The sequence below is a fragment of the Bos taurus genome, chromosome 6 (assembly GCF_002263795.3).
Source record: "Bos taurus isolate L1 Dominette 01449 registration number 42190680 breed Hereford chromosome 6, ARS-UCD2.0, whole genome shotgun sequence".
In the NCBI taxonomy this organism is placed as follows: domain Eukaryota; kingdom Metazoa; phylum Chordata; class Mammalia; order Artiodactyla; family Bovidae; genus Bos; species Bos taurus.
Genome location: NC_037333.1, coordinates 24,968,217 through 24,993,232, shown reverse-complemented (window position 1 = coordinate 24,993,232; position 25,016 = coordinate 24,968,217). Strand labels below are relative to the sequence as shown.

The 25,016-nt window shown below is 44.9% G+C and overlaps 1 protein-coding gene across 1 annotated transcript; it reads right to left on the bottom strand.

Moving 5' to 3' along the window:
• Window positions 1–237: 237 nt before the first annotated feature.
• C6H4orf54 (chromosome 6 C4orf54 homolog) lies at window positions 238–18,329 on the bottom strand. The gene is made up of 2 exons (XM_015471522.3): window positions 12,811–18,329; window positions 238–4,920 (listed from the first exon to the last, which is right to left on the bottom strand). The coding sequence occupies exon 1, from the start codon at window positions 18,221–18,223 to the stop codon at window positions 12,848–12,850; it is 5,376 nt and encodes a 1,791-aa protein (XP_015327008.1). The 5' UTR covers window positions 18,224–18,329; the 3' UTR covers window positions 238–4,920; window positions 12,811–12,847.
• Window positions 18,330–25,016: the final 6,687 nt, after the last annotated feature.

Genomic DNA, 25,016 nt, shown 5'->3' with positions numbered 1-25,016 from the left:
TCAGACTCTGATGTCAAGAACCATAAAATAATAAATTCATGTTGTCTGAAGCCACTATTTCCAGTGGCTTAAGCCACTAAGTTTGTGGTTACCACAAGAGAAAACTAATACAACCTGGATGTGAAACATTATAATAGAGTGTTTTAAGTTAAAGGAAAGATTTGTTAGAAGACAAAAAAAAAAAAAAAAGGAAAATGTCCAAAGCTTATTTCTTGAGTTAAAAGAAAGACAAAACAATGCACATTTTCTTTGCATTTACTTTTACTGGAAAAAAAAAAAGAAAAAACAACAACAAAACATTTTTTTTCCCCAAAAGAATCAAAAGACCATTACACAAGATTGCACAATCACTTACAAATGCTGTCAATTAAAGGTAAGTAGGCTAGTCTCACAGAGTCCTTGTCTAAGTAGTTTTCTCCGTATGCAATACACTGACAAAGTAATTCTCAGAGCTGTTGGGCTGGATTCACAGTCCCACTGGGCATGCTCACTGCATTCCATAACTGAATCACATCATATCTCAAGTAGGAACTCTTCCACCAAGATTTCTATCATGAGAGCAGTTTAAATAGTCACCTTCTTTCCATTTCCCACTGGCTTTTTTCATAGTCAGGGGTATAGTTCAGCGTTATCCAATGTCTTTCTCCATTTACCACACAATTTACTCTCCTTTGTTTGGGACCTAACTTCCTCAGTCTTCACATTCTTTTCAACCACCACTGTCTTTACTGTACAATAAGATGAGTTCAGTGTAAATATAGAAACCAACATCTTCAAAGGGGGAGAAAAAGAAAGGACCACCTGCTAGAAAAAGGATACAGGGATGATAGGTAATTTCAGGAAGCCCTAGAAAGGACTTTTTGCCATTAACATTAGCTTGTAAAACGCAAGTATGAAACTTAAAAAAAGAAATCAAATTTGCTGTGTTGTGTGTGTGTTTTATTTTGCACCATTATGAATCAAATACAAATACAACTAATAATATGCTCTAAGTTGCAACATGAAACAAGAATGGTAACAGCTTACAAATGCTGTGAACGTTCAGTTCTCTTCTGAGACATGGGGTATATCAATACTCCATTTTTCAGAATCCTCCCCTGGGCCTTGTAATCACACATGCCACAGACGGACCTGTGTTTCTATTTTCCCCCCAGAGGACTGGAGTCTGCAATTCTTATTAGATTCAAACTCAAGGTACAACTTAGCAAATGCTACATGCTTTATTAATGATTTTATGCACCTGTGAGGTCTACTTAGGACCCAGAAATTAATTAAGAATATAGAAACAATCTCTTGAAAATATATATCATATCTCTACATATACCTCTTTAGGAATCATGTAAAAGCCTAACATATTCTGTGAATTTGATCTTTATAAGTAGTTTTCTAAAACAAACCTACACATAATTTTTCCCCTCAACAGTACTGATAAAATACAGGGCACCTTTTTCCTTTCAAGTATTTGGGTAAAATAGCATACCCTGAGAATTTGGGGTGCAAACCTACACCTTGTAAACTGTAGAATGAAACTCCTCAAGCACCACATAGGAAAATGTGTACCATGATGGTTTTAAAACACAGAGACTATTACTGAATGTGTCTTCTCATGCACATATAATATATACTTATCATGAGATTATAGTCAGTCTACTTAAGAATCAACACTGTCCTGCAGTCCAAAGTATTATTTCAGGTAGCATGAGCATTCAATTTGTAACAAACACAGACTTCCATTTCTATGAAATATGAAAATAATTTAAATGCATTAAATCTCTTCAAGAGGCAAGAATGATGAAACCAAATTTGAAATTAAAAAGATTTGTATAGCTATGTATTTCTGAGTGACATAGGATGGTTTTGAAGAGCATGTTAACATTTAAGATTCATCATAAAGATGTCAAAATGTAATTTGTTTTAGCTTATTTGCTCAATGATATCCAGAGAGCCATACACATACAGACATAACATAGATGCAGACATACAGAGAGCCAATATGTTAAGTCATTAACTGCATATTTGGGCTTCATTTCATCCTGAGGGCAATTTCAGAGAGTGTTTTTCAAGAAAATACATTCTGGTGAATTAAACTGTTGTACTGGTTACAAATTTGTTCAGTTTCCAACAACAATTCAAAAGGAGCATATTTCAACCTGACCATTTGACCAACAGGGAAATAGGGGAAATGCATCAAGATTTCTACACAAAACGCCCTGTGGTTCATCTGGAAAACTACATTTTGACATGTAACCCCAAGAAGAGATGGCAAAAGCCAGACTCTGCAATTCTAATTAGATTCAAGCTCCAGGAACCCTATAGGAAATGTTACATGCTTTATTAATGGTTTTGTATATTTAAACCATAAAATGGTAGCTTGGTAGCTGAAAGGACACTGTTAGGGTGATGGTTTTATGGGCCAGAAGGTTTCATATACTCTTGGCTTTTTCTACTTAGCTTTGGTTGAATAAGGAAGGACACAAGGACTTCATTCAAATATCAACACAACCTCAAGAAATAAAACAATGAAAAGTGAGGATTTAGATTTACCTTATGTTTTTAAAAATGTTCCCCTCTATCATTTGAGGTGGTAAATGGCCTGGCAGCTTTGCTTTTTATGGCTTGATGAAATAGAGAACCATGAAATTATCACAGATGACATGGTATTCATAGAACACTACTTTAAAAATCACTTTTTTTTTAACCACTTGGATATTTACGACAACGAAAGCAGCTTCTCAGAGGACACGGCCTCTCTGATAGGGCCAACAAATGAAAAGTTCTTTCTTTCCTAGTTTACCTCAATGTGAAAATTTGAGGCTTAGATCTGTTAGGGAAAAATAATGATAAATAGTGATAAGTAAGCTTATGGGATCCCCAGACCCTTGGTAGGTAAGACTCCACCACATTCTCTAGGAAAGGAGATATCTCTCTTTTTGGAGACCTGGAAGTAGTTGACTACTTAACACCAGCACTGGGTTTTCCTAAAAGTCACACGGAGTTTTGAAATAGTCTTGTCAATTCTGGTTCTATCTATGAAATTCTATCTGAGTTTCACAGGATGTGTTCAATACTTGAGATTTCAGTGTTCTGAAAGCATTATAAGTTATTTGAGTATTATGTTTGAGATCTTTAACTGATTCTACATTCTTGTTTCAGTATTAAGTGACCCAGACCCAGAGCATCTCTACTGAATATAAGGAAGGGCTAATGCTGGGAGAGACACTTCCTAGTAATGAAAAATTAAGTTCTGGGGTGAATCTGTTGATGGAGTTGAGTAAGATGACTTCTATAACAAAGGAATAACACTTCCCCCAATTGTGGCACAAGGGCATCTTTTCCAAATACAGGGACTATTTCATATTTCATGCTCCATATCTCATAGAGGCAGTCTCCTCATTTCATAGCTCATCAGCCCAATGATTAATTGAATTGTGACCAGAGCTGACTATTCCTGTCTCAAACCCTTCCTTTTACCCAAAAGAATTCTTTTCAGAGTAAGATCCCTTTAAGGAAAGCCCTGAATATGAAATTGAGTTTTTTTTTAAAAGAGTACAACTGAGATGGAAACATAACACATATCTTCAGTCATGAACAGTATAAATTTCTGTGGTTTCAAGTGGCAATTTTAAGCAAAAATCAATATTGATGATCATTAAAATAAAAATAAGGCTTTAAAAATTACCAGAATGCTTTATCTTTGAAAAAATAAGTAAATAAGAGGAGATTCCTTTTTGAAAAGCCCAGGAGAACCTTCAAGTTATTCTTTTTAAAAGTAAGAAATATTCCAATGTAGCATTTGCTGAATATATATTGACTCACTTATAAATTATGATGAGCTAAGTATCAGTTCAATCAGCTCTTCAAAACTTCCCATGAACACTCACTAAAATAACCTTCAGAAGTGGGTTACAACTGAGGCAGTATTGAACATCAATGAAAAATTCTATGATTTGGATTCTCGACATCTCTTAAAACCATAAGGAGCAAGTGATATAAACCTAGATCACTGCTATTGGTATCATGACAGCTGGAGAGAATCGGAGCCACCAAATCAGAGTTCACTTTCTGCTCCACTACCCCAAACAGGCCACACTTCAGACTCCAAACAATCTGTGAGAGAGAGGAGTATGCAACTATGGAGGGAATCATTAAAGAAGAATATAATCCTCCACACTCATAGCAAAGCTTGGATTCTAGAGGGAAATAGATATTTTATACCTTTCTGAAACTAAGACCTTAATCTTAAATGCAACCACTGGCTCTCCAGTCTTTCAAACCACTCTATTTTAAGGCAACAAATGGTGTCATGGCATTGTACCAATGGGAAAGTTAAAACAAGGCACAAAAGTTAAAACCACTGCTTTTCACAATCACATTTGAAATCATGCTAAACCCAATAAAAGGACATGTAAAACATAACCAATAGAATGACTAGGCTTGGCTGGTCTATGATTCATATTACAGACCCATCATATTTAAACCCAGACAAATGCTACAACTCTGCCAGCCAGTCCTGATATATTGCAAGAATCTGTAGGGAGATTTGTGATCCAAATGACTGATTTGCTAGTTTGGTTTACAACAAAACCAATCTTATTCTGTTGTATGTTTTGACTGAACTACAAGAACATGTAAGAGATGGTTTGCCTAGTCACAAATGCAGGAAGGAAAGATAAAGGGAAAGCTTATATTAAAGTACAAAAGGAAATAGTTTTACATAGGAAAAAACACAACCATTCAATCAGCAATAACACAAAGTGTCTTAACAGGGTTATTCAGAAAAGTATAGAAACTTACACACTTGTTTATAAGAAGCAAAAACTAAGAATAACATATCTAGAGGAAGTTTTTCAGGTGATTCTTAGTGTTGTTACAATGAAGCCTTCAGATTTAAGAAGGTTTGTCCATCTTTCTGTCTTGCTCCTATAAACAAACATAGTCAAAGAAAAGACTGTTAGTTCTAAAAGTAAATCTCAGTCTTAAAGAAGCAAGAAAAATGCCAAGATACATTTTATTTAACTATTTGGCTAATTTCTATGTGAATAATGCTGAAGTTCACATTTTAAAACTGGAGAATGCGTTTCTGAACCTACTAGACATCAAATGGGACATCTTTTTGAAACTTGAATTAAATACAGTCAATCCATTCAAAAATTATTTTAGAGTTAAATATTTAGTTTTACTGAAATTATCCATGACAGAAAATAGTATAACAGATATGTTGTTAAAACATGAAAAAATGATATTTAAACTAAATTGGAACATTTGAAATTTATCATGAGTTATTAATTTAGTTAAATTAATAAACTCTATACTCTAAAGTGAATGGTCACCACCTCAATTATGTGGAATTTCATACTGTGCATTTTGTTTGAAATGAGATACACTGGTTAGAGTCTATAACTTACTTGAATCCATTCTAAAACAAGCATTGACGTGTTCAAAATCTTACTGAAAATTAGCCCTTTCTTTCTGTCAATCTCTCTATATATTGTATATCTAATAGAACTTTGCCTAAAGAACTTTTTAAAATTAACCTTTGGGAGTTGGAACTTGAACATAATATTATGAAGACAGAAATAGAGTGGCCTACAGGTAATATTTTTTTAGGGATTAGACGACTCTATCATGTGAAAAACAACCTTTAAGAAGTATCAAATAACAGCTATCTAATCAATTATATGCAATCAGAGTAGAGTGGCAAAGGATATTTTAATCCTGCCATCTAGAAACTGACCTGTGTTATATATATGCTTAAGGAACAGGAAGACTATAATATTAATTATAGGTTTAGAGCTCATATGTATATATTTCAAGTTTGTTGATTTTACCCTTTTGTACTTTATATCAAGAAATTGCTTTCAAGAGAAAAGGGACTGTTGTGGGTCTGGAAACTTCCCATTTGCTAAAGTTTTTCTACCTTAGGACACACAGAACAGGAAAAGAAAACGTAATTACAAGGGGAGGAAAAGAAAACAGGAGACCAAGAAGAAAAATGTCAATGTGGATCTAAGGACAACTCAGGCTGAGTCCCGTCATGAAGCAAAGTTTGCAAGGACTCCTTGAGCAGAGAGGGGAGAGAGACAGAGAGAAACAGTGAGAGAGAGAAAGAGAGAGAGGGAACACCCCAGGAAAGGGAGAGCAAGTTGAGGAATGGAGGAGAAATCTGTTTCTACCAATTGCTGGGATCATTTTCAGGGACTTGTCTAGATAACATCTTTTCACTCATTTGTGGGATATTGCTTCTGCTAATTGGAGAAAGAAATGGCAACCCACTCCAGTATTCTTGCCTGGAAAATCCAATGGACGGAGGAGCCCTATATATTAACTTTAGAGGAACTGTGTTTAAACTCTTGAAAGTAATAAGGTTGCTCCAGTTCCTATTAAGGCTAAAATAATGATTGCCAGTTGAACCTGGAAGAGGGTCATGACGAAGTCAGGGAAGGGAGGGGGTGACTGTACTGTCACCAGGCAGTCTGGCCTGGATGACTTCCCATGATTTTTAGGACGGAACCCATGGCAGAGTTCAGCAGGGATGTTGGGTCAGATTCTCCCTTGCTCCACATGGGCCTGCGCTCAGAGAGAGGGGAAAACCACCCCACGCAGCTGGCACCCTATGCCCAGAGCTGTATAACATGCTGGAAAGTGTGGGGGATACTAGAGGACCCTGACCACAGCCAACTCCTGCCCCCAGGGGGTCAGGCAGCATGCAGAGCTGTGAGCATGACCTCCGGTTCGGAGAAATACCAAGAAATCCTGCATACCGGCCCCTGGTGCTGCCCTGAGAGTATGCAGGAAAAAGGGTTGACTTTCTGCCTTGGTGGAGGCCCCAGAGAGATGAGGGGCTTCTGAGGCATTGATGAGCTTCTAGTCTCCAAAGAAGATTGAACTCTTATGACAGGGCATGGACTGTGTGCCATGTCCTTTGCAGTGATTTTATGATTCAATCTTCACAATGCTCCTTCAAGGTATCCCCACTCTACCCTTGAGGAAACTGAGGTCCAGAGAGGGCGAGTCATTTGTCTGAGGGAAGACTTTGAGCCAGGGTGCCTGACTTCAAGGCACATATACCTGGGTTTTAGTCAAAGCCACACAGCTTCCTTTGGACTAAAATGCATGTCCCCATCGGCATTTAGCAGACCCTACTTTCAGGTGACATCCCACACCTGCCCCCCACCCCCCTGAGTTACCTGTCCCTCCCCCCAACACAGATTACCCCACCCCACCCCACCCACACAAACACTGGCAGCCACAGCCCTTAGAAGTGCTGAAGCTATTTCTCTTTGGGACACACAGTGTTCTAATGACTAACGAGAGCTAATTTTTTAATCAAAAGAGAAACACACATGGAGGCTTAAATATATGCTAGACATTGCCAGACTCAGTTTCTTACCTTATTTTCTCCCCTTTTCCCAGTTAAGAAAGAGGGACAATTCACAAGGAACTGAGATGTGCAGGGCAGAGAGGAAGAAAGTGGGCAACACATGGCCACTGAGCTCCAAGGGCCTGGATTTCAGCTGGTCTCTTGATCTGGGACAAATTATTTTTTCACTTGTCAAATGGGGATAAGAAAGTACCCACTGGCTTAAAGAATCAAGCAGCATGATGTTAAATCTTGGTATATAATAAATGAATACACATTAGTTATTAATTTTCCTTTCTTCTTAATTTTATAGAGGTTTGAAGAAAATACAATGACCAAAAAAAAAAAAAAAAAACCCTGTAGAGAAAAGCACAAAATAATAAGAATGAGGAAAGCTACAATCCAAGGAAAGAGAAAGGGAGAAAAAAGAAATGGCAAAAAAAAAAAAAGACAAAAGGAAGATAATACAACAGCAGCTATTATAATCATCAGGAGAGGAAGCCACAATCACGGTAGGAAAAAACAGATATAAATGAATTGATTCAGAAATGTGATCATGGGATGAGCTGAAAATGAAACGTCGAGCGTGCTGCCTGCAGCCCGCCCTGTGACCTCGTGCGCGAGGCTGCCGAGAACACAGGTAAGGGAGCCGCCACTTCCAGCGGTCTAGTCCATGATGACAACAGACTCCAAGCAGAAAAGGGAGGAGAAGGGAAGAAGCAAGGTGGCACTTTAAACTAAATCAACTTCAAGGGAACAGGAAAGAAGAACCAACAATAAGGAATAAAAAATAAATTATCAAAAAACAGAAAGCAAATTCTCAAACAAATGGAAGGGGAAGCAAAGAGGAAAAGTAAGGTGTGGGCCAGACCCCGGGATGGAGGAGGAGAAAGAAGACTTGGAGAAAAAGAGAAGGGGGCTGGGCAGCATTAAGAAAGAAGCAAATGGAAATAGACTCTGGTCTGGGATACTTCAGTTCTGAGTCCCAGTTCTGCCCTAGATGGACACTGTGACTTAAGAAGGGTCAGCCTGAATTTTCTCCTGCAATTTTTACACAAGGGGACAGGGTTTGATGATCTAAGGACCCCATGGGGCCCCTTTAGAGAACCCTATGGAAATCATTTCCCCTGAATCCGCTCCCTTTCTCCTTCCTCTTTAGTTGCTGATGTCTGGGGCTCTATTCAGGAGGTAGAAATAACTCCGAAGAAGTGAGGAGAAAAAGAAAGAACAATGACACAAGAACAGTATAAGGCACACTCAGAAATGAAGAAGCAAATGGGTCAAGTATTAAAAACAGAAAAGACATTCAAAGGAAACAAAATAATTGCAGTCCCCACTGGGTGGCAGGCATGGTGCCAATAACAGTTTTCTGTTGTTATTATTACATATATCTTTATGCCCTTGTAAATGGTACTTAGTATCAAGTCTCAGATACAATTTTAAAGCAAAAATACAGCATGTAAGCAGGTGGGCAGGAGAAAGCAGGAGACTGAATATGTTAGGGAAGGAAAAATATAGCCACATGCCTCAAATGACAGAAATCTAAAATACGAATAATCTCATCAGAAAAGGCATCAGAGATACTGTGGAGAAGGGACTTCCAAAATGAAACATAACAAACGACAAAGGCCTAACAAGAAAGGAGAGAGCTAGCAAGTGTTGAACTGGTATGCCCAGCACACTGGTGTGTTTCCAGTGGGTTTCTGTTGTAACTCTCTGGCCACCAGCTGGGAACCGTTTGGTCCATTTATCACACTGTGTGATATCATTACTAAATACAAATAAAATACATAATATTACTACTTAGCTTCTGAGATGGGTTGTGACCAGGCAAAGATTGAGGAGCACTGCAATTTTGTTCACAGGAAGAAGAGAAATAGCAAAGACACCCCTATAAAAGCGAAACTAGAGGAAAATTCAGAATAATCCGAGAGGAGCAGCAGCTGGGTATACTCAAATCTATATGGGGGAGAAAGTAAGGCTCCTGGTTACAACGTGCAGCTAAAAATAGATGATGAAATACTTATTATTTGAGCTGGAAGGAATCTTAAAGGTTAAGACAGGATTTGAACACTGGTTTTGCAGTTCTGTGTGTACTGCTTATGTCTTCCAGCTGGAGTGCAGGCTCCTGGCTTGTATTAATAGGATGGTCACATGTGGATTCATAGCCTCACCACAGAGTTCACCATGGCTGATGGAGTGTAAACATGTAATTCATGCTCATGGAATGAATGAAGGAGTTAGTGTGCTTTATTAAACATTCATTTTACAAAAGTCAAGAGAATCAGAGCAGGTCCAAGGTGTCCTGGCTGCCAGTCCTGGACTCATTAGGCTCCTCTGCCATCCTTTTTTTGTTTCATGACTCCTACCAACAAACAAACAGCACAGTGTGTGGTCCAGGAGCCAGGAGCCAGCCCCATGGGTCCTGGTTCTCTCCCTCTCTGGGGCCCACTCCAGCAAAACCACTTCTTTCTAAAGCCCCAGTTTTATTCTCCATGAAATGCTGTGTTTGGATCAAGTCATTTATGTGACTTAGTTGAGAGGGGCACATAAAACCCTACTCTACCTCAAGAAAAAACTCTGGAATAAGTCTAGTTTTCAAAGGAAATCTTAAAGTGAAACTAGCTTCCAGGCCTTCTCACACTGACTGTCCGTACAAACACCAACAGATGAACGGGGGTGTACCATGTAATTTTTGCTATATCTGAACCATGTTTAAATTTTTTCACACAAGGAAAAGAACTATACATTTCCTTTTTTTTAACCTGACTTTTCTTTGGCAAGTGGCATAGAACTTTCAGGATGCTGAGTCTTGAAGGATTTTAGTTATCATCTGAATTTGGGTAATTAGATTTTCACCTATACACAGAAAGCTAATAATTAACTCCTCTATGTGTGTATGTGTTTGTGTGTGTATATGTATTAATTGCTCAGTTGTGTCTGACTCTGTAAAACTACATGGACTGTAGTCCGCCCGGCTCCTCTGTTGATGGAGTTCTCCAGGCAAGAATCCTGGAGTCAGTTGCCATTCCCTTCTCTAGGGGATCTTCCCAACTCAGAGATTGAACCCAGGTCTCTGCATTGCAGGCAGATTCTTTACCTTCTGAGCCACCAGGGAAGCCCCAGTTATCTCCTTGCCTATCGTTAAATCTTGAAGCCAGCTTTTGCCTTTCTATTTTTAGGGTTGTGGAGTAAAATAAATGTTAAAGAAATGAAAAGCTTTCAAATAAATCACTGTTCAAATATCTAGTACAAAAAACCTGGGTTTGTATTTATGTCTGATGGAAACCACTCCAGCCTAATCTCTCCAGACTCAGCAGACGGGAGAAGGGCCAGAGGCAGCTGCTACAGGACACGAAGCTAGCCTGTGCCACTTCCTCCCTCCTCGGGGCCCTGTCCTCCTTTCCCCTTGCCCTGTGCCTCCACAACTCACACAAAGGCCTCCCAGGATTAGCTGCTCCCAAACAGCCTTAGGTAAACATCCCACCTGTCCAGAAGATGAAAACACTTTTGTCTAGAGGCTACTCCTTTTCTTCTGCAAAGCTATCTCTAAATTGGGGCCTCTTCCACATGCATATTTCTTTATTTTCTACATTGAACAACAGTTGCATTATTCATCATTAATCTTTGCCTCCCTTCTTTATTTGTGTTCATTACATATGGCCCGTTGCAGATTCTTGGAAAGGAATTCAAATCATTTATTTCTAGATTAGAAGTGAAATGAGGGTTGTGCTTTTACCTGATTTTTTTAAGGAAGATCCAAGGATTATTGAACAGTGGTCTATTGTTTATTTTGCAGCCTAGTAAATATAATACATAGTAAAATCCCTTAATTTGGAAAGCTTTTATATTTTGCAACAACTGTTACATGATCTGACATTCACACAAATGTTGAGCAGTAGAAAGCATTGACACACAGTTGTCATGGGTCCTAGAGAGTTTGCATGCCCCAGAACATACAACTGGTGAAAAGATGCTGGCTCTCTGATCCTACATCTTAATTTAAGGCTTTTTTTCATTGCAGAAAGAAACAATGTTCCTCTCTTTCTTTTCAGTACAGGAATGGCTTATTTTTTTCATGTAAGCATAGAAAGGGTTCCTCCCCTCTTCCTCTCCTTTCTCAGTTCAGTATGCTCTTACGGAGGTATGAAACCCCTTAGAAGCATTTATGCTGTCAACCCTTCCTCATGTGAAGACAACAGGAGAAGGAGAGGGCAAATCTGTCCGCCCAGTGCAGGCAGCTTCCTCCTGTATCTGAAGGGTGTGTGTGTGTGTGTTTAGCTGCTCAGTCATGTCCAACTCTTACGACCCCATGGACTGTAGCCCACCAGGCTCCTCCGTCCATGGAATTCTCCAGGCAAGAATACTGCAGTGGATTGCCATTTCCTTCTCCAGGGGATCTTTCCAACCCAGGGATTGAACCTGCATCTCCCTTTCATCACTGAGCCACCAGGGAAGCCTGTCTGAGGGTTGCCCCTGCCTTATGTGGTTGACCTAAAGTGTCCTGGTTCAGAAAAACCTGGCTCCCCTTCTTATCAAGTTCCATGGACTGTAGTAACAGCAAGGATTCCCACTGATGAATTTCGAATTCTCACCGATGGGCTTCAGTGTCAGAATCCACATCTACTTCACTTAGAGAGGGGAACAAGGGGGAGTTGATTCTTTTCTGACGGGAGAGAATGCAGATAGGAAAGGGTGCCTTGTAGGCATTCCCAGCAGAGCATAGTGGATTCACTCTGAACAGACTGGATCAAACACCGCAGCTTCATCCCAGGAGCCACTGCAGCTTGGGAATCTCCCATCCCATGGGGTCAAGCCGTGTGTGTGTGTGTGTGTGTGTGTGTGTGTGTGTGTAAAATACCTTAAAGACTTTGTAAAGACTTTGGACTTGCCTAAACAAAGTATTCTGATTGTCTGAAAGTAAAAACAAGACCTTAAAATAGGCTCTTTGTATAAGAAACTTCAAGAGAAAGATGTGGAAGATGGACAGAAGCCATTCTGCAGATTTTAGAAAACCTCTTAACAAGAAAATGTCAGTCTTTGACTCTCCTTTCTCTGAGGAGCAACCAGAGTAATGGTGTTTCCAAAGATGTCCTGTGCTTCTGTCACTGGGGCTGCAAGGAATAAAGCTCACTCCACAAAATCCAGACCAGGTTTTCATTTCTTCCCCCTGCCAATCTTCACCCAAGGCTAACCCTGATAGATCCCTCCTACTCACTGTGGGAAAAACACTCAGGCAATTTGAAAAGGTCAAAGGGAAAAGGCCAGCCATGGGGCTGAGGAGTGGGGAGAGAAGGAAGCTTGGCAGGAAAATTAGCTCCCTAATAATTTGAATGGGGTTCTATTATGAAAATACCTCCTCTGCTATAATAAACCTACCACTTCAAACACAAAGCATTAGGACTCTTCTTAATCCCTCAAACCTGATTATCAAAGTGATAGTCACTCACCAGCAGCTGCTCCCTTTGGCTTTCTGGTGACCACTCATCATCTGTGTTCTACCACGAAGCTCATGGTGGTGCCGTCAAAGGACGGGGGTGCGATGATCCGCGGCCCCAGGGGCTGTGAGGTGATGCTGATGACAGGCTTGCCGTGCAGCTGGGCAAAGCCCTTGGCCCCTACGAGCTGGGAGGTGGCTGCCGGGGCAGAGGAGGAAGAGGAGGCGGGAGACTGACCAGAGGCCATGAAGTAGGGGGCCTCGGTGAACGCTGCAGCTGCCTCTTTGCTGGGGGGCTCTGCTGTCAGTGGGGAGAGCTCACCGCCCGCTGGAGTGCGAGCAATTGGCGTGGGCTGCAGGGCGTTGGCGGGCAGCACCGTGGGCAGAAACCCGGGGTAGATCATGTAAGTGGGTCCATAGGCCCCAGGACTCAGGGCCAGGGGAGGCACAGGGAGGGACATGGGAGCCACTGCCTGCTGCTGGGAGGTCATTGGCACGTCCACATACTGCCCCGTCTCGGGGTCAAACAGTCTCCGGGTCATGGGCTGTACTGGTGTGTCCACCAGATAGTACTGGCCAGTGGTCACATCCAGGAGCATCTTGCGCTGGGTCTGCTGAGGTGGGGGCTGCTGGAAGGGGTCTGTGGGGATGGGAGCTGGGCCGGCAGGTGCCGGGGCTGGCATGCCTGGCGGGGAGAAGCAGAGGACCTGGGGCTGGGCGCTCTGTAGGGTGAAAGGCAGTGGCTGCTGGTGGTAGATGGCAGTGGGGGGATGCTCAGGGCTCTGGGGCCCCGCGGGGGCAGCTACTGTCTCCCTGGGGTGGTCAGGTTTGGTGCGCCAAGCTGGCCGGCTGGTTCCACTGACCTGAGAGCCCTTGGGACTAGTGGGAACCTGACTGCGAGCACTCAGGGGGGGCAAGCTGCATAGAGTGGCCGCAGCTGAAGATGCTGGGGGTCCCTCCCTCCCTGCCCCAGGCCTGCCTGGAAGCTCTCCAGCTGCAGAGCTTCCTTTAAGAGGGATGGTCAGGTAATTCTCACAGTCACTATTGCTCTTTTCCAAATTGCTGCCGATTTTCCTGCTGGTCACCTCTTCCAGAGGTGCCCGGGTGGCCGGAGAGATCTTGAGGGACCGCAGTCCCTGCGATTTGATGCCCTTGGCGGCCGCCGAGGGACTCTCCGGAGAAGGGCCTTGCGGGAACTTGCCAGCGACTCCCCCAGTTTTCTGGGTGCTGCTGGCACTCACTGTGAAGACATTCCGTTGGCTGGGGAGTGGGGGCAGGGGCTGGGTTCTGTCCACATCCTTGTGCACCGGGGGAATATAGAGGGACCGGGGCCGCTCCCTGGCCAGGTTCTCAAAGGCCGCCGCGCGGGCAGACACGCTCTCGGTGCTGGGGTTGGAGTTTCTCCGCTGTAGACGCTCTGGACCCCCTCTCAGGACCACCCCGCCTTTGTTCCCGACGCCCCGCGGCTCCTCCGGCTCACCCAGCCGTCTGGACAACTTGTCGGGGTCAGCGCCCCCGGCCCCTTCCCTCTCCTCGCTGGCGATGAGCGACAGGACGTGGCTGTCAGTCAGCAGAGGCAAGGGGTCGCTTTTCCGCTTCCACTCGTTCCTGTTGAAGCTGTACAGCTCTTCCATGGACCTCACGGCCGCTGTCAGCTTCTCCAGGGCATTCCGGGATGTCTTGGGGCCTTTCCCTTCCTCCCTGACCTCCTCCTCCTTGACCTTCTCTGGGGTCTTCTGAGCCTTGGAGACGATCTTGAGCACAGGCAGGTAGGAGCCCTGTTCAGCCTTATTGGGGGCGATGGTGGCTACCGGCAGCCTGCCAGATGCCCTGTGCACCAAGACTGTCCCTTCTGGCGAGGAGGAGTTCAAGACCCTGCCGCCTCCCTTGCCCGCATTCTCCCTGGGCTCTCGCTCGGTGCTGTCCTCCCTGGGGTTCACCACAGCCTGGCACGTGATCACCATGGGGGACAAGGATCCAGATCCCCCAGCGGCAGGAGCCAGCTGCCTGGGTTTGGGCCCAGTCAGCCCCTGCTCTGGGGTAACGCTGCCCTTGTCACTGCTGTCCCCTGACCCCTTGATTAGTTTCCGGACATCTCTCACCTGATGGAGGGGGCCTTGGGCCTTGGACTTGTCCCTGACGTCTCTCACCTGGAACTGGGGCACTTTTTCCAGGCTGTCCCCCCTGAAGAGCTTCTGCTGGGCCCTGCTGTTGTCCTCATTGGTCTTGAAGAGGTTGGAGGCACTGCCGCTGGCCAGTTTGGGTGTGAGCAACTTGGCAATGTTGAAGTCCGAGCTCGGCTGTTGCACGCTCCCCAGGCGGATCTTGATTTCAGGAGCCTTCGGTCGGATCACTGCCGTGGAGGTGGCCTGAGCAGCAGGATACTTGGTGGCCTGCTTCCCTGGCTGCTTATCCTTGGGTGTCTGCTGGATGTTGGGGACAAAGAGACGAGACATGATGGTGGACTTGCTGGCAGAGATCTCCCCCAGGTCGGCCCTCCAGTCACCCCCCTTGGGGAGTTTCAGCTTCCCAACGGGGGCTCTTTCTTCTCGCTTCTCAGCCTCTTTCTCCTTCCAGGACCGGAATGCACTGTTCTGACTGCGGAGGAAGATGCCCTTGACAGTCTCTGAGGCACTCTTTTTAATTTCACACACTTCTGGGAGTCCATTGGCAAAATGATGGCCGGAGCCTGCGTGGCTCTCCCGAGGGGCACTGGCTTTGAAGATGGGGGATTTAGACCCAGCTACGGCCCCCTCCCCGCCGGCATCAGACATGCTGACCACCGTGTACTCAGAGCCAGCCTCCGAGTGGCGAGAACTCTGCCTCTGCAGGCCCCTCTCGCGCTGCTTCTCAGCCCCCGGGGGAGGGCCCTCCGTCTCCTTGGAGGTGCTGGAGAGGTGATGGTGGGATGTGTCGCTGAGTTCTCCCCTCTCCATTTTGAACTCGTGTTCCCGCTGCATCTTCTTGGAGATGACATTTTTGAGCAGGCTGGAAGCAAACTTGGACTTCTGGGGGCCATCAGCGCGGGAGGCCGGCTTGCCACTCTCGGAGGTCTCTGAGCCATCATCCGTGTACACTGACCCGGAGCCCTTGCTGGGGCCTTTGGTGGCCTTGCAGGGCCCCGCGGCCAAGCTGGCTTTGCTCTCACTGCGTAAATTCAGAGGCTCGAGAAGGGTGACCACGCGCGGACCGGACTGGACCTGCTTCTGGAAACACAGAGGTGTCTCCACGTGTTTGATCTCGCCCTCGACTTTGCTGACCACGAACTCCAAGGCCTTGGTCTGGGACTTCTTGGATTGGATGTAGAGCTGGTCTGCCGTGGTCCTGGCCCCACCGCCCTTCCTCAGCCCTGCAGCCACTGAGGCCGCGCTGCTCCTCAGGAGGCTCTGTTCCACCCTGGCTCCAACACCTCCACATTTTAAGTCCAAGAAGGTTGACCAGCGCCCAAAGCCGACTTCGGAGAGCGCGGAGGACTCCCGGGAGCTGATGTTCAGAGCCTCAAAGTAGGGGTAAGCGAGGCTCCGGAAGGCCCGGGAGGTCAGGTTACGCACCTCTTTGTCCGCATCGTCCAGCTCGCTCACGGCACTGGAGGCTCCACTGGAGTAGTCCACCAGCTCCTTCGCCCGGATGGCCCCGCACCGGGTCTGCAGGCGAGCAGGGACGGCGATGAATTTCTTTGCATGGTCCTGAGCCACGGCTGCAGCCGGGTCTTGCTTCAGCGAACTGGAATTGTGTTCAGCAGCTGTAGAGACGCGGAGGCTCATGTCGCCTTCATGCTTGGCAGCATAAATAATGTTTTGCTTTGCACACACGTTGCTAGGCTCATTTATAGCCCGGGAAGTCGGTTTGATTGATAGGAGGATCTGGCTTGCTGCGTTCCCACAGCTGCTGGCGGCGGTGGCTGCTGCTGCCCCTGAAGCCGCCTCCGGGGGCTCGGGCAAGGGCTCCCGCGGGGTGGCCGTGCCAGGCCCCGTGGGTGGGGGAGTGGGGTCAGCGTCCGAGGGGCCGCTGCCCACTTCCGTGCTGCTGGTGTCGCCGCCGCCACTGCCCGCGCTGGGACGGGCAGGGTCGCTGCTGGTGGGGCTGGGTGTCCGGGTGGCGTTGGTGCTGGGAGTGGTGCTAAGGTAGCAACTGTTGTCGTCGTCCTCTTCGGTCAGGGTGGTGACGTCCTCTGGGGTCTCGTCGCTGCCACCGAAGGAAGCGTAGTCCACAAATGAGTAGATCACGTTGTTGTCCTCGAAATCCCAGCGGGAGGCCAGGCCCACGTCGAAGTCCATGTCCTGCTCCACCTCGCTCAGCTGGATCTCGTGGGTGGTGATGTAATGGGCCTCCTGATTTCTGGGGGGGTCCCGGCTGCCCTGAGACTTGGCAATAATGTCTCTGCACTCTGTGGCATCTGCTTCCCCACATCTCCCTCTTCCTCCCCCTCCCCATCCTCCTGCTTTTTCCCCTTCTTCTCCCTTGGGCTGGCAGCTCAGCGCGTTCTCACCACTGTCACTCTCGAAGCCTAAGGATGAGGACGAGGTGGCCAGAGCCCCTGTGGATGTGGTGGTGCCATCCATCTTGGACAGGCCACTTTCTTCTGCTCCGTCCACCGGGGAGGAGGAAGAGGAGGAAGAGAAGGGGTTGCTGCCCTCATCGGTACCGGAGAGCTGGGATCTGGAGAGTTCCGAGGGGACAGAATTCTTCAGGGGGGCCAGAGCTTCGCGCTCTTGACTGCTGACTTCGTCTTGGGCTTTCTCCTGGGGACTCTTCAAGCCCCTCTGATCCCCCTGGCGCTGCTCCTGAGTGAGTCTCATGGTCCGGGGACTGTCCCTGGGGACTCCAGCTGAAGCGCACATCTCCACATATTTTGCTTCTCGCAGGGAGGAGGCTGATGGCTTGGGAAGCGGCTGCAGCTGCTGCTTTAGCTCCTGGCTATCTTGAGCTCCGCTCGCCCCGTCCCCCACCTCCTTGGATCTGGCCTGCAGATTCAGTTCAGGAGGGGTGCCTTCCATTCTGAGCCCTTGCCTAGGTGTCAGCGACAGGAGGAGACAGTGGTGAGCGACGGGACTGTCCTGGGTCCCTCCCTGGCCCTGGAGGGGCTGCAGAGTAGCCTGAAGCAGGGTCCCACGTGCCTGGACTGGCCCCAAGGCTGCAGGCACCCTTGCCACTGCCGCCACCACCTCCCAGTTCTTCAGCCCCTGTGGCGGGGCCCAGGCCAACCTGAGGGAGGTAGGAAGGCTCCTGGGTTGGGTGGTAGAGGTGGTCTGTGGCCAGGGGGCTGCTGCTGTGGCCGAGACTGTGGCCAGCTTCCAGCAGCCAAGCTGTTCTGTCCAGTTGTTGGCCTGACGCTGTCGGCAGCTAGGAGTCTGAATGCCATCGACCACGGAAGAAGCAGCATCTGTAGGTCGACTCCGGGACTTCCAGAAATGAAAGGAAAGCATGTGCTGTTTCTTGTGGAGCCTTGTCCCTTTCCTGGATGGGGTAAGAGTGGGTCACGTCATTCCAGAAATATTTTTAGTGTCTATTCCCCAGTCATACTGAAACCACACTTGAGGGTAGAGAGAAGAGGCTCTGAGATGAAGAGAGAATGTGGGAGGTAGAGAAGACGTGTGGGTTCTAATTGAAATCAACCAAATGTCCTAGGTAATCTATTACGAGGATGTCTAGCAAGTATGAAATTATTCTTTACTCACTGCCGTCTTTCATTCCCAAGTCTGATTAAATGTGCCCCCCACTCTTGTTCTTAAATAAATCTGAATTCAGCAGTGCATTTCAAATCAATTAGGGACAGCCCAGAAAGACTTCAAAATCTCCCTTGGACATATGGCAGCTTTATGTTTGTCTGAAAATCTATGCCTTTTCTTTCTCTTTCATCTTAAATCAGTTGAGTTCTGGTAATACTACCTTTTGTAGGAATAAAACACTCTATTCCTCCTTCCCCAAAGTTCCACTTTATGAAACATAATCTGTTTGTTTAAAAATAGGAAGAACTCCTCCAGCCCTTACTGTTGACTAAAGTGTAAAAGGGCAATTGCAGAGACTTGAAACTTAACACTTGAAATAAACTTTTAATTAGGCTCACTAAAAAGCACCACATGGTTCCAAACTGACACTACTTCAAATCCCTACAATCTCAAAAAGTTCCCTAAACTTCCAAAACCGTGGCAAGACAATAAACCTCCAATTATATATAGAGCCTGAGCCGCAGCCTCACGATTCAATTACACTGGCTGGACTCCAGACCTGCAGGGCACCGCCTGAGAAGGCACGGGAGAACAACGAACACACTTACCCTTCACGAGTACAGTGAGGCTGGGAGGGAGGCTCAGAGAGGAAATGTGACCCACTGGCATGCCCCATGGCACCGAAGCCAGAATCCTAGGTCACTGGCTCTGAGATCCTTTCATTTCAAACAATTCGGGAGTTGTGCAAGTGTATTTGCCAGGCAACCCCAGATGGGGGTTCTGTGCTGGCCATCCTCAGAGCAGATCTCTTGGGTCTATCAGTGAAGAATCACAAGTCTTGGTTTGGTGAGATCTGGCTCCCATCGCCTGCCAGGCCCAGGTCCACCACTATACATAGTCTATGCGTCACTTATGCCGATTGAATAAAGCACTATTTTAAACATTCACATTTGTGGGAAGCAAAAATAACACCATCAACCATCCCCTTCCAACATGAAGGCCACCCCCGCACTGAAAAATGTTCCTTCCTCTGGCTGGGCGTGGGGGGAGGTATGGAGTGGGAGCCCCTAGCAACTGAGGCATCCACCTTCTCATCCTTGGGATGTGGACAGTGCAGCCCTACCATTCTCCCGGAACAAGTCTCTCCTGCCCACATCACTGCCATTGAAAACACGACATAGGGAAGGCTGGAAATATCAAGTATCACAATGTGGATAGAGAGCCAGAGTGCTAGACACAGAGAGTAAAAGAGAAAAGGAAACAGAAACAGAGAGGGAGAGAAGGAAAGAACAAAAAAGTGAGAGAGAAAGAAGGGACTTGCTAAATTTGTGATCAAATTTTTGATTATGGAGAGCCAGGTGGAATGGCACAAAATCCTAGATTCTTAATGATAAGAAAAAAATTGTGAATCGCAATAGTTACAACTAAGAGTTGCATAGTGTTTACTGTGTGTGAGTCATTATCTGAGGCACTTTTAGATGTGTCTGTATTTATTAATTTAATTCTCATTACAGCTTGGTAAGTTAGGTACAATAATTGTAGTGAATTTACAGATGGAAAAGCTGAAGTACAGAGATGTTAAGAAATTATAGTGAAGTTGCTCAGTCATGTCTGATTCTTTGCAACCCCATGGACTGTAGCCTACCAGGCTTCTCCGTCCATGGGATTTTTCAGGAAAGAGTACTGGAGTGGGCTGCCTTCTCCTTCTCCAGGGGATCATCCTGACCCAGGGATCGAACCCAGGTCTCCTGCATTGTAGGCAGATGCTTTACCCTCTGAGCCACCAGGGAAGCCCAAGAAATTATAGAGCAGAATTCAAACCCAGGCTGTCTGGTTCTAGAGCTCACCGCTTCACCATGCTGCTACACTGCCTTGCTGACTTCCATACTCAAATACTCTCTGCTGCACCCAGATGCCCGATTAGACTGGAGCAGGGCATCCTAGGCTATTTCATCTGAATGACCACAAAATAAGCCATGTAACCATTTCTTGGTTTTGTTTTGTTTATATCATCAGCCTGTATTCACATTATGTATTCAGGGATTAAGGAACATGAGCCTATAAATAAAATGAAATAAAATATATCTGTCTCCTCCAGGCAAGCAGAATACTTCCAAAGCCCCATTTTAATTTTGCTTCAAAGCCTGGGATGAGAAACCCTGAATACTGCCTCAAACACTGTGGGCCATACACACTCCTCAGCTGATTATAAAACAGAGTTTCTGCCCATCATGGCAATTATACTTCAAGAAGAAATGTTTCCAGCACTTTCCATATGGCCCTGTCTGTCATGACAACTCAACAGATTTTAGCAGTTTTGCCTTACAGTTGGCAAGCACACAATTAAAAGGTCAGATGCCCTGGATGTAGGTTAAACATAATTATTCAATGTCCTGAATTCTAGAAGCTTACTTCCAGAGTTTTGCTTCTTCCAGAGAGTACAACCCTTGCCCAAACTCCCCGCAAAGAGAGAAGGTTAACCTAAAATAGGCACTTACCTCCAAAATACCTGTGTGGCTCCTTTTCTCTATTCTAAGTCAATGCCAGCATAGGAAAAAAATTGTAGGAAAAAAAAATTGGCCTTTTTCAAGTAAAGTCAATTTCCAAAAAGTAGAGTTTAATTCAAACCACAAGTTCTATTTAAAAATCAAAAAAGCAGAAAATTTGGAGTAGAAGACTCTATTAAAATATTTTTTTTTAAAAAGAAACTCATAAATGGAAAAACAAGGACCAATCATAGAGTAAAGTAAGACAAAAGCACCAAACTTCTGCTTCCTGGCATTTCCAGAGCTCTAGATTAGTATATGCTACTGTGAAATAATTTCAGTTTTGATGAGATAACTTTTTGTCATTCATTAGCCATGGAGCCATTTATTCCTAACATGACTACAGTCATTTTTTTTTACAGATGAACTCAGTGATTGCCTACCTGATCTCAGCTCTTGAGCAATTAACAGTGACTAATATCACCAGCATTAACCCATGCTAAGCAAGCATACTTGCTAGACTAGGCAAGGTATACTCAGTAGATAACTTTATATGGGAATTCAAAGAGCAACAAAGGAAATGACTCATGTCGTTATATTTATCTCTGAAGAGAAAGTTTCTTAGCATTCCCTGAAAGTCTTATGCGATGTATCACAGTGAAGAAAACTTTAACATGATTAAAGAAGAATGATGGCCAGGCTATCCACCAACCAGTGAAAGGGGATGGTTATATTTCAGGCCTCTGACAGTGGCCTCAAATATCTCAAATAGACAAATACCTCATTCCAAAGCAAAACAGTTATCCAATGTAGACTACAAGACCAGAAATGAAGAGACAGGTTTAAACTCTGACTCAAACTAGACAAAGGATTTTTCAAACACAGGCATTTTCAGGATTCTCTGAGGTGCAATGGGGGACAGTTTCTGATTACTTTAAATTTGGAGAAAGGCTTCCCATTGCGTTTAAGTTGTGGTGCTGGAGAAGACTCTTGAGAGTCCCTTGGACTGCAAGGAGATCAAACCAGTCAATCCTAAATGGAATCAACCCTGAATATTCATTGGAAGCACTGATGCTGAAGCTGAAGCTCCAATATTTTGGCCACCTGATGTGAAGGGTCGATTCATTGGAAAAGATCCTGATGCTGGGAAAGATTGAGGGCAGGAGGAGAAGGGGGTGACAGAGGATGAGATGATTGGATACATCACATTCATTCAACTCGATGAATATGAATTTGAGCAAACTCTGGGAGACAGTGGAGGATGGAGGTGTCTGCCGTGCTGCAGTCCATGGGGCTGCAAAGAGTCAGACACAACTTAGTGACTGAACAATAACAAAGGCTTCCCAAAAACACCTGCACACCTATTTGCACACACTGATGTGAAAAGGCTTTTCTGTTGGCCACTGCTTAATGTCCAGGAGTGTGGCCAGCTGTTTCTCCTCCTAGCCAAGGCCGACACGCCTAAGACTTACATCTGAAAGAAAAGCATAATTTTTGTTTGTTTGTTTGGTTGGTTGGTTTTTTGGCTGGTGGTGCCAAAGAGCGAAGACAGGTAACCTGGATGATTTTTTACAACTACTAAGTGCTGGAGCCCTGGCTACCTGGCTCTGAGAGACTCAAACCCACACTCAGTTGATGACTGAGCTTTCAGTTCATGAGGTGGAGGTCATAGGCTCTTTCCCAGTGCTGGCCAGTAGGCTGTTCCACAGCCTCCACCAGCTGCCTGCACACGGGAGCAGCTGGTCACCATGGAGTCCAAGGAAACGGAATGGTAGGATTAGTGTAAAACTATCTCTGTGAATAGAAAACAGTGTGTCCCATGAGGATGAATAAGTAGCACTCTCTTCTTGTGCAAAGAAGAGCACGTTATCATAGAAGCGTGCCATGCACATTGGAGATGCAACCCCTTAGCTATGCCCTTAAAACTTGGAAGGACAGAAAGGGGCAGTTCATGACCAGAAATAAAATATTCATAGACACTCAAGCCTGCACACAAAGGGCAGAGGTGGTGCAAAACGTCCTTCACTTATCCCCTTGAGTCAGGCTGTATATCTGAGGTTGCTCCTCTTGTGTCCATCCCCACCCCACCACTCCTCTGGGTTTCCTAGACATTTTGCACCCCCCATCCTTGCCCCAGACCCATGCCCCTTTTTCCTTTTGGCCCCCGACAATAGTTTCTATCTTGTTGTCTCTTGAGGGAGTAGTGGAGTTTTTGGTGTTTCAGATATTACGGGATAAAGAAAAATTGTCCCTTCTACATCAACCTCAAAGTGAAACATTGACAGGACAAATAAGTCTTCCTCTATGGAATACAGACCACTTTGAAGAGCCTGTCAATGTTTGTCCGTCTCACCCAAGTCTGTCTGTTATCCTAGACTGTAGGAGGCAGAAGCCTGAGAAGGGTGCTGCTAAGGTTGCCTCCTTGGTCTGAGAAAGCAGGTCAAGGAAGAGGCCTCCTTAGGGTTTCACAAGTTAAAGTAAGATTTTTCCAGTTGGTAATGAAACAGAATTCACATCATCAGTCAGCTCAGCTGCCTGTCTATGGAATAACATGAATAACTTATTTCTAAGACTTTAGAAAGGAAGCTTGTTTTGCCTTTTAATTCTGGATATTGCATTGCGAGGGCTAAAAATCATGTTCCTGTTTTGTATTACTTTGGTAAGTATTTTTTCTCCCCACATTTTTGATTTCAAACTGGTGATTTCAAACAGGAGCCTCTATAGATACGCTCAGTATTTTATTTTTCAGCCTTCTATTTTCTATGAATATTTGAAATCATTATGAAAATTAAGATCTAATTTCTTTCTTTACTCCAAATCTGTTCAAAACTCAAGTACTGAGATGCAAATTAAGCAACTTTTGAGCAAATAATGTGACAGCTTCTGTCTATCATATGTAATGTGACCATTAGGGTTCAATAATATATATACAGGAATGTTTATTGCAGTGTGTTTTGATAGCAAAACAAATTGGAAATCACATAAGTATCAACCAGTAGGGGACGATTGATTGATTACAGAGCACACATACTCTGACTCATTGTGCAGACACTAAATAAATAGAAACATACGTTCTAATCTTTGAAGAATTGCCATGCAAAGACAATTACAGAATAAAAATGTACTAGTATGACTCTGTTTCAAATACAACAATAATAAAACTCACTTAGTGAACATAGTTCCTAGAGTTCATAGTTGAATCAACAGAAAATAGATAAGCATAACACAAACTAACATTGTTTTGTATATGTAGGAAGATAAGATTGAACAAGTATGATTAAATCTTCCTTCATGCAGCTCAGTATTGTTTGAACTGTTACAACAAATACGTTTTTCTTGTATAATTAAAAAAAAAAATTATTTTGGAAAAATTTCACTTCTCTATAAACATTCCTTGGGCCCAAGCAGCTTAGCGTGGAAACAAAGACAACTCAGGCTGCAGTAGACCAAAGAGACTTTTCAGTTTTACTTCCTCATTTGATTTAATTAATTGATTGATTTAAATTTTGGTTGTGCTGGGTCTTCATTGCTGTGCGTCGGCTTTCTCTAGTTGCGGTGAATGGGGGCTACTCCTTGTTGCAGTGCACAGGCTTCTCATTGTGGCGGCTTCTCCTGTCATGGAGCCTGGGCTCTAGAATCATGGATTTCGGTAGTTGCATCACAAGGGCCCAAAGTTGCAGTGTGCAGGCTCTCGGGCATGAGGGCTCCGGTAGTTGTGGCACATGGGCTTTAATTGCTCCACAGCATGTGGAATCGTCCCAAACCAGGGATCAAATGCACGTCCCCTGCATTGGCAGGCAGACTGTTATCCACTGAACCACCAGTGAAGTCCTTACTTCCTTATTTTATTAATGTAGGAAACGAAGTTCAGAGACTGTAAGAGACTTGCCCAAGGTCACACAGCGATGAGTAGCAGAGAAAGAGTGGAATCCATTTCTCCTGACTCCAAATTCAGGGTTTGTTCCTGTGTTGCTTAAACTTTGTCCTCAAAGTAACCAAAGGGAATAGGAAACCAAATCACATTCTCAAACAATTGGAGTATGTTCCCGAAGAATAAAGAATTT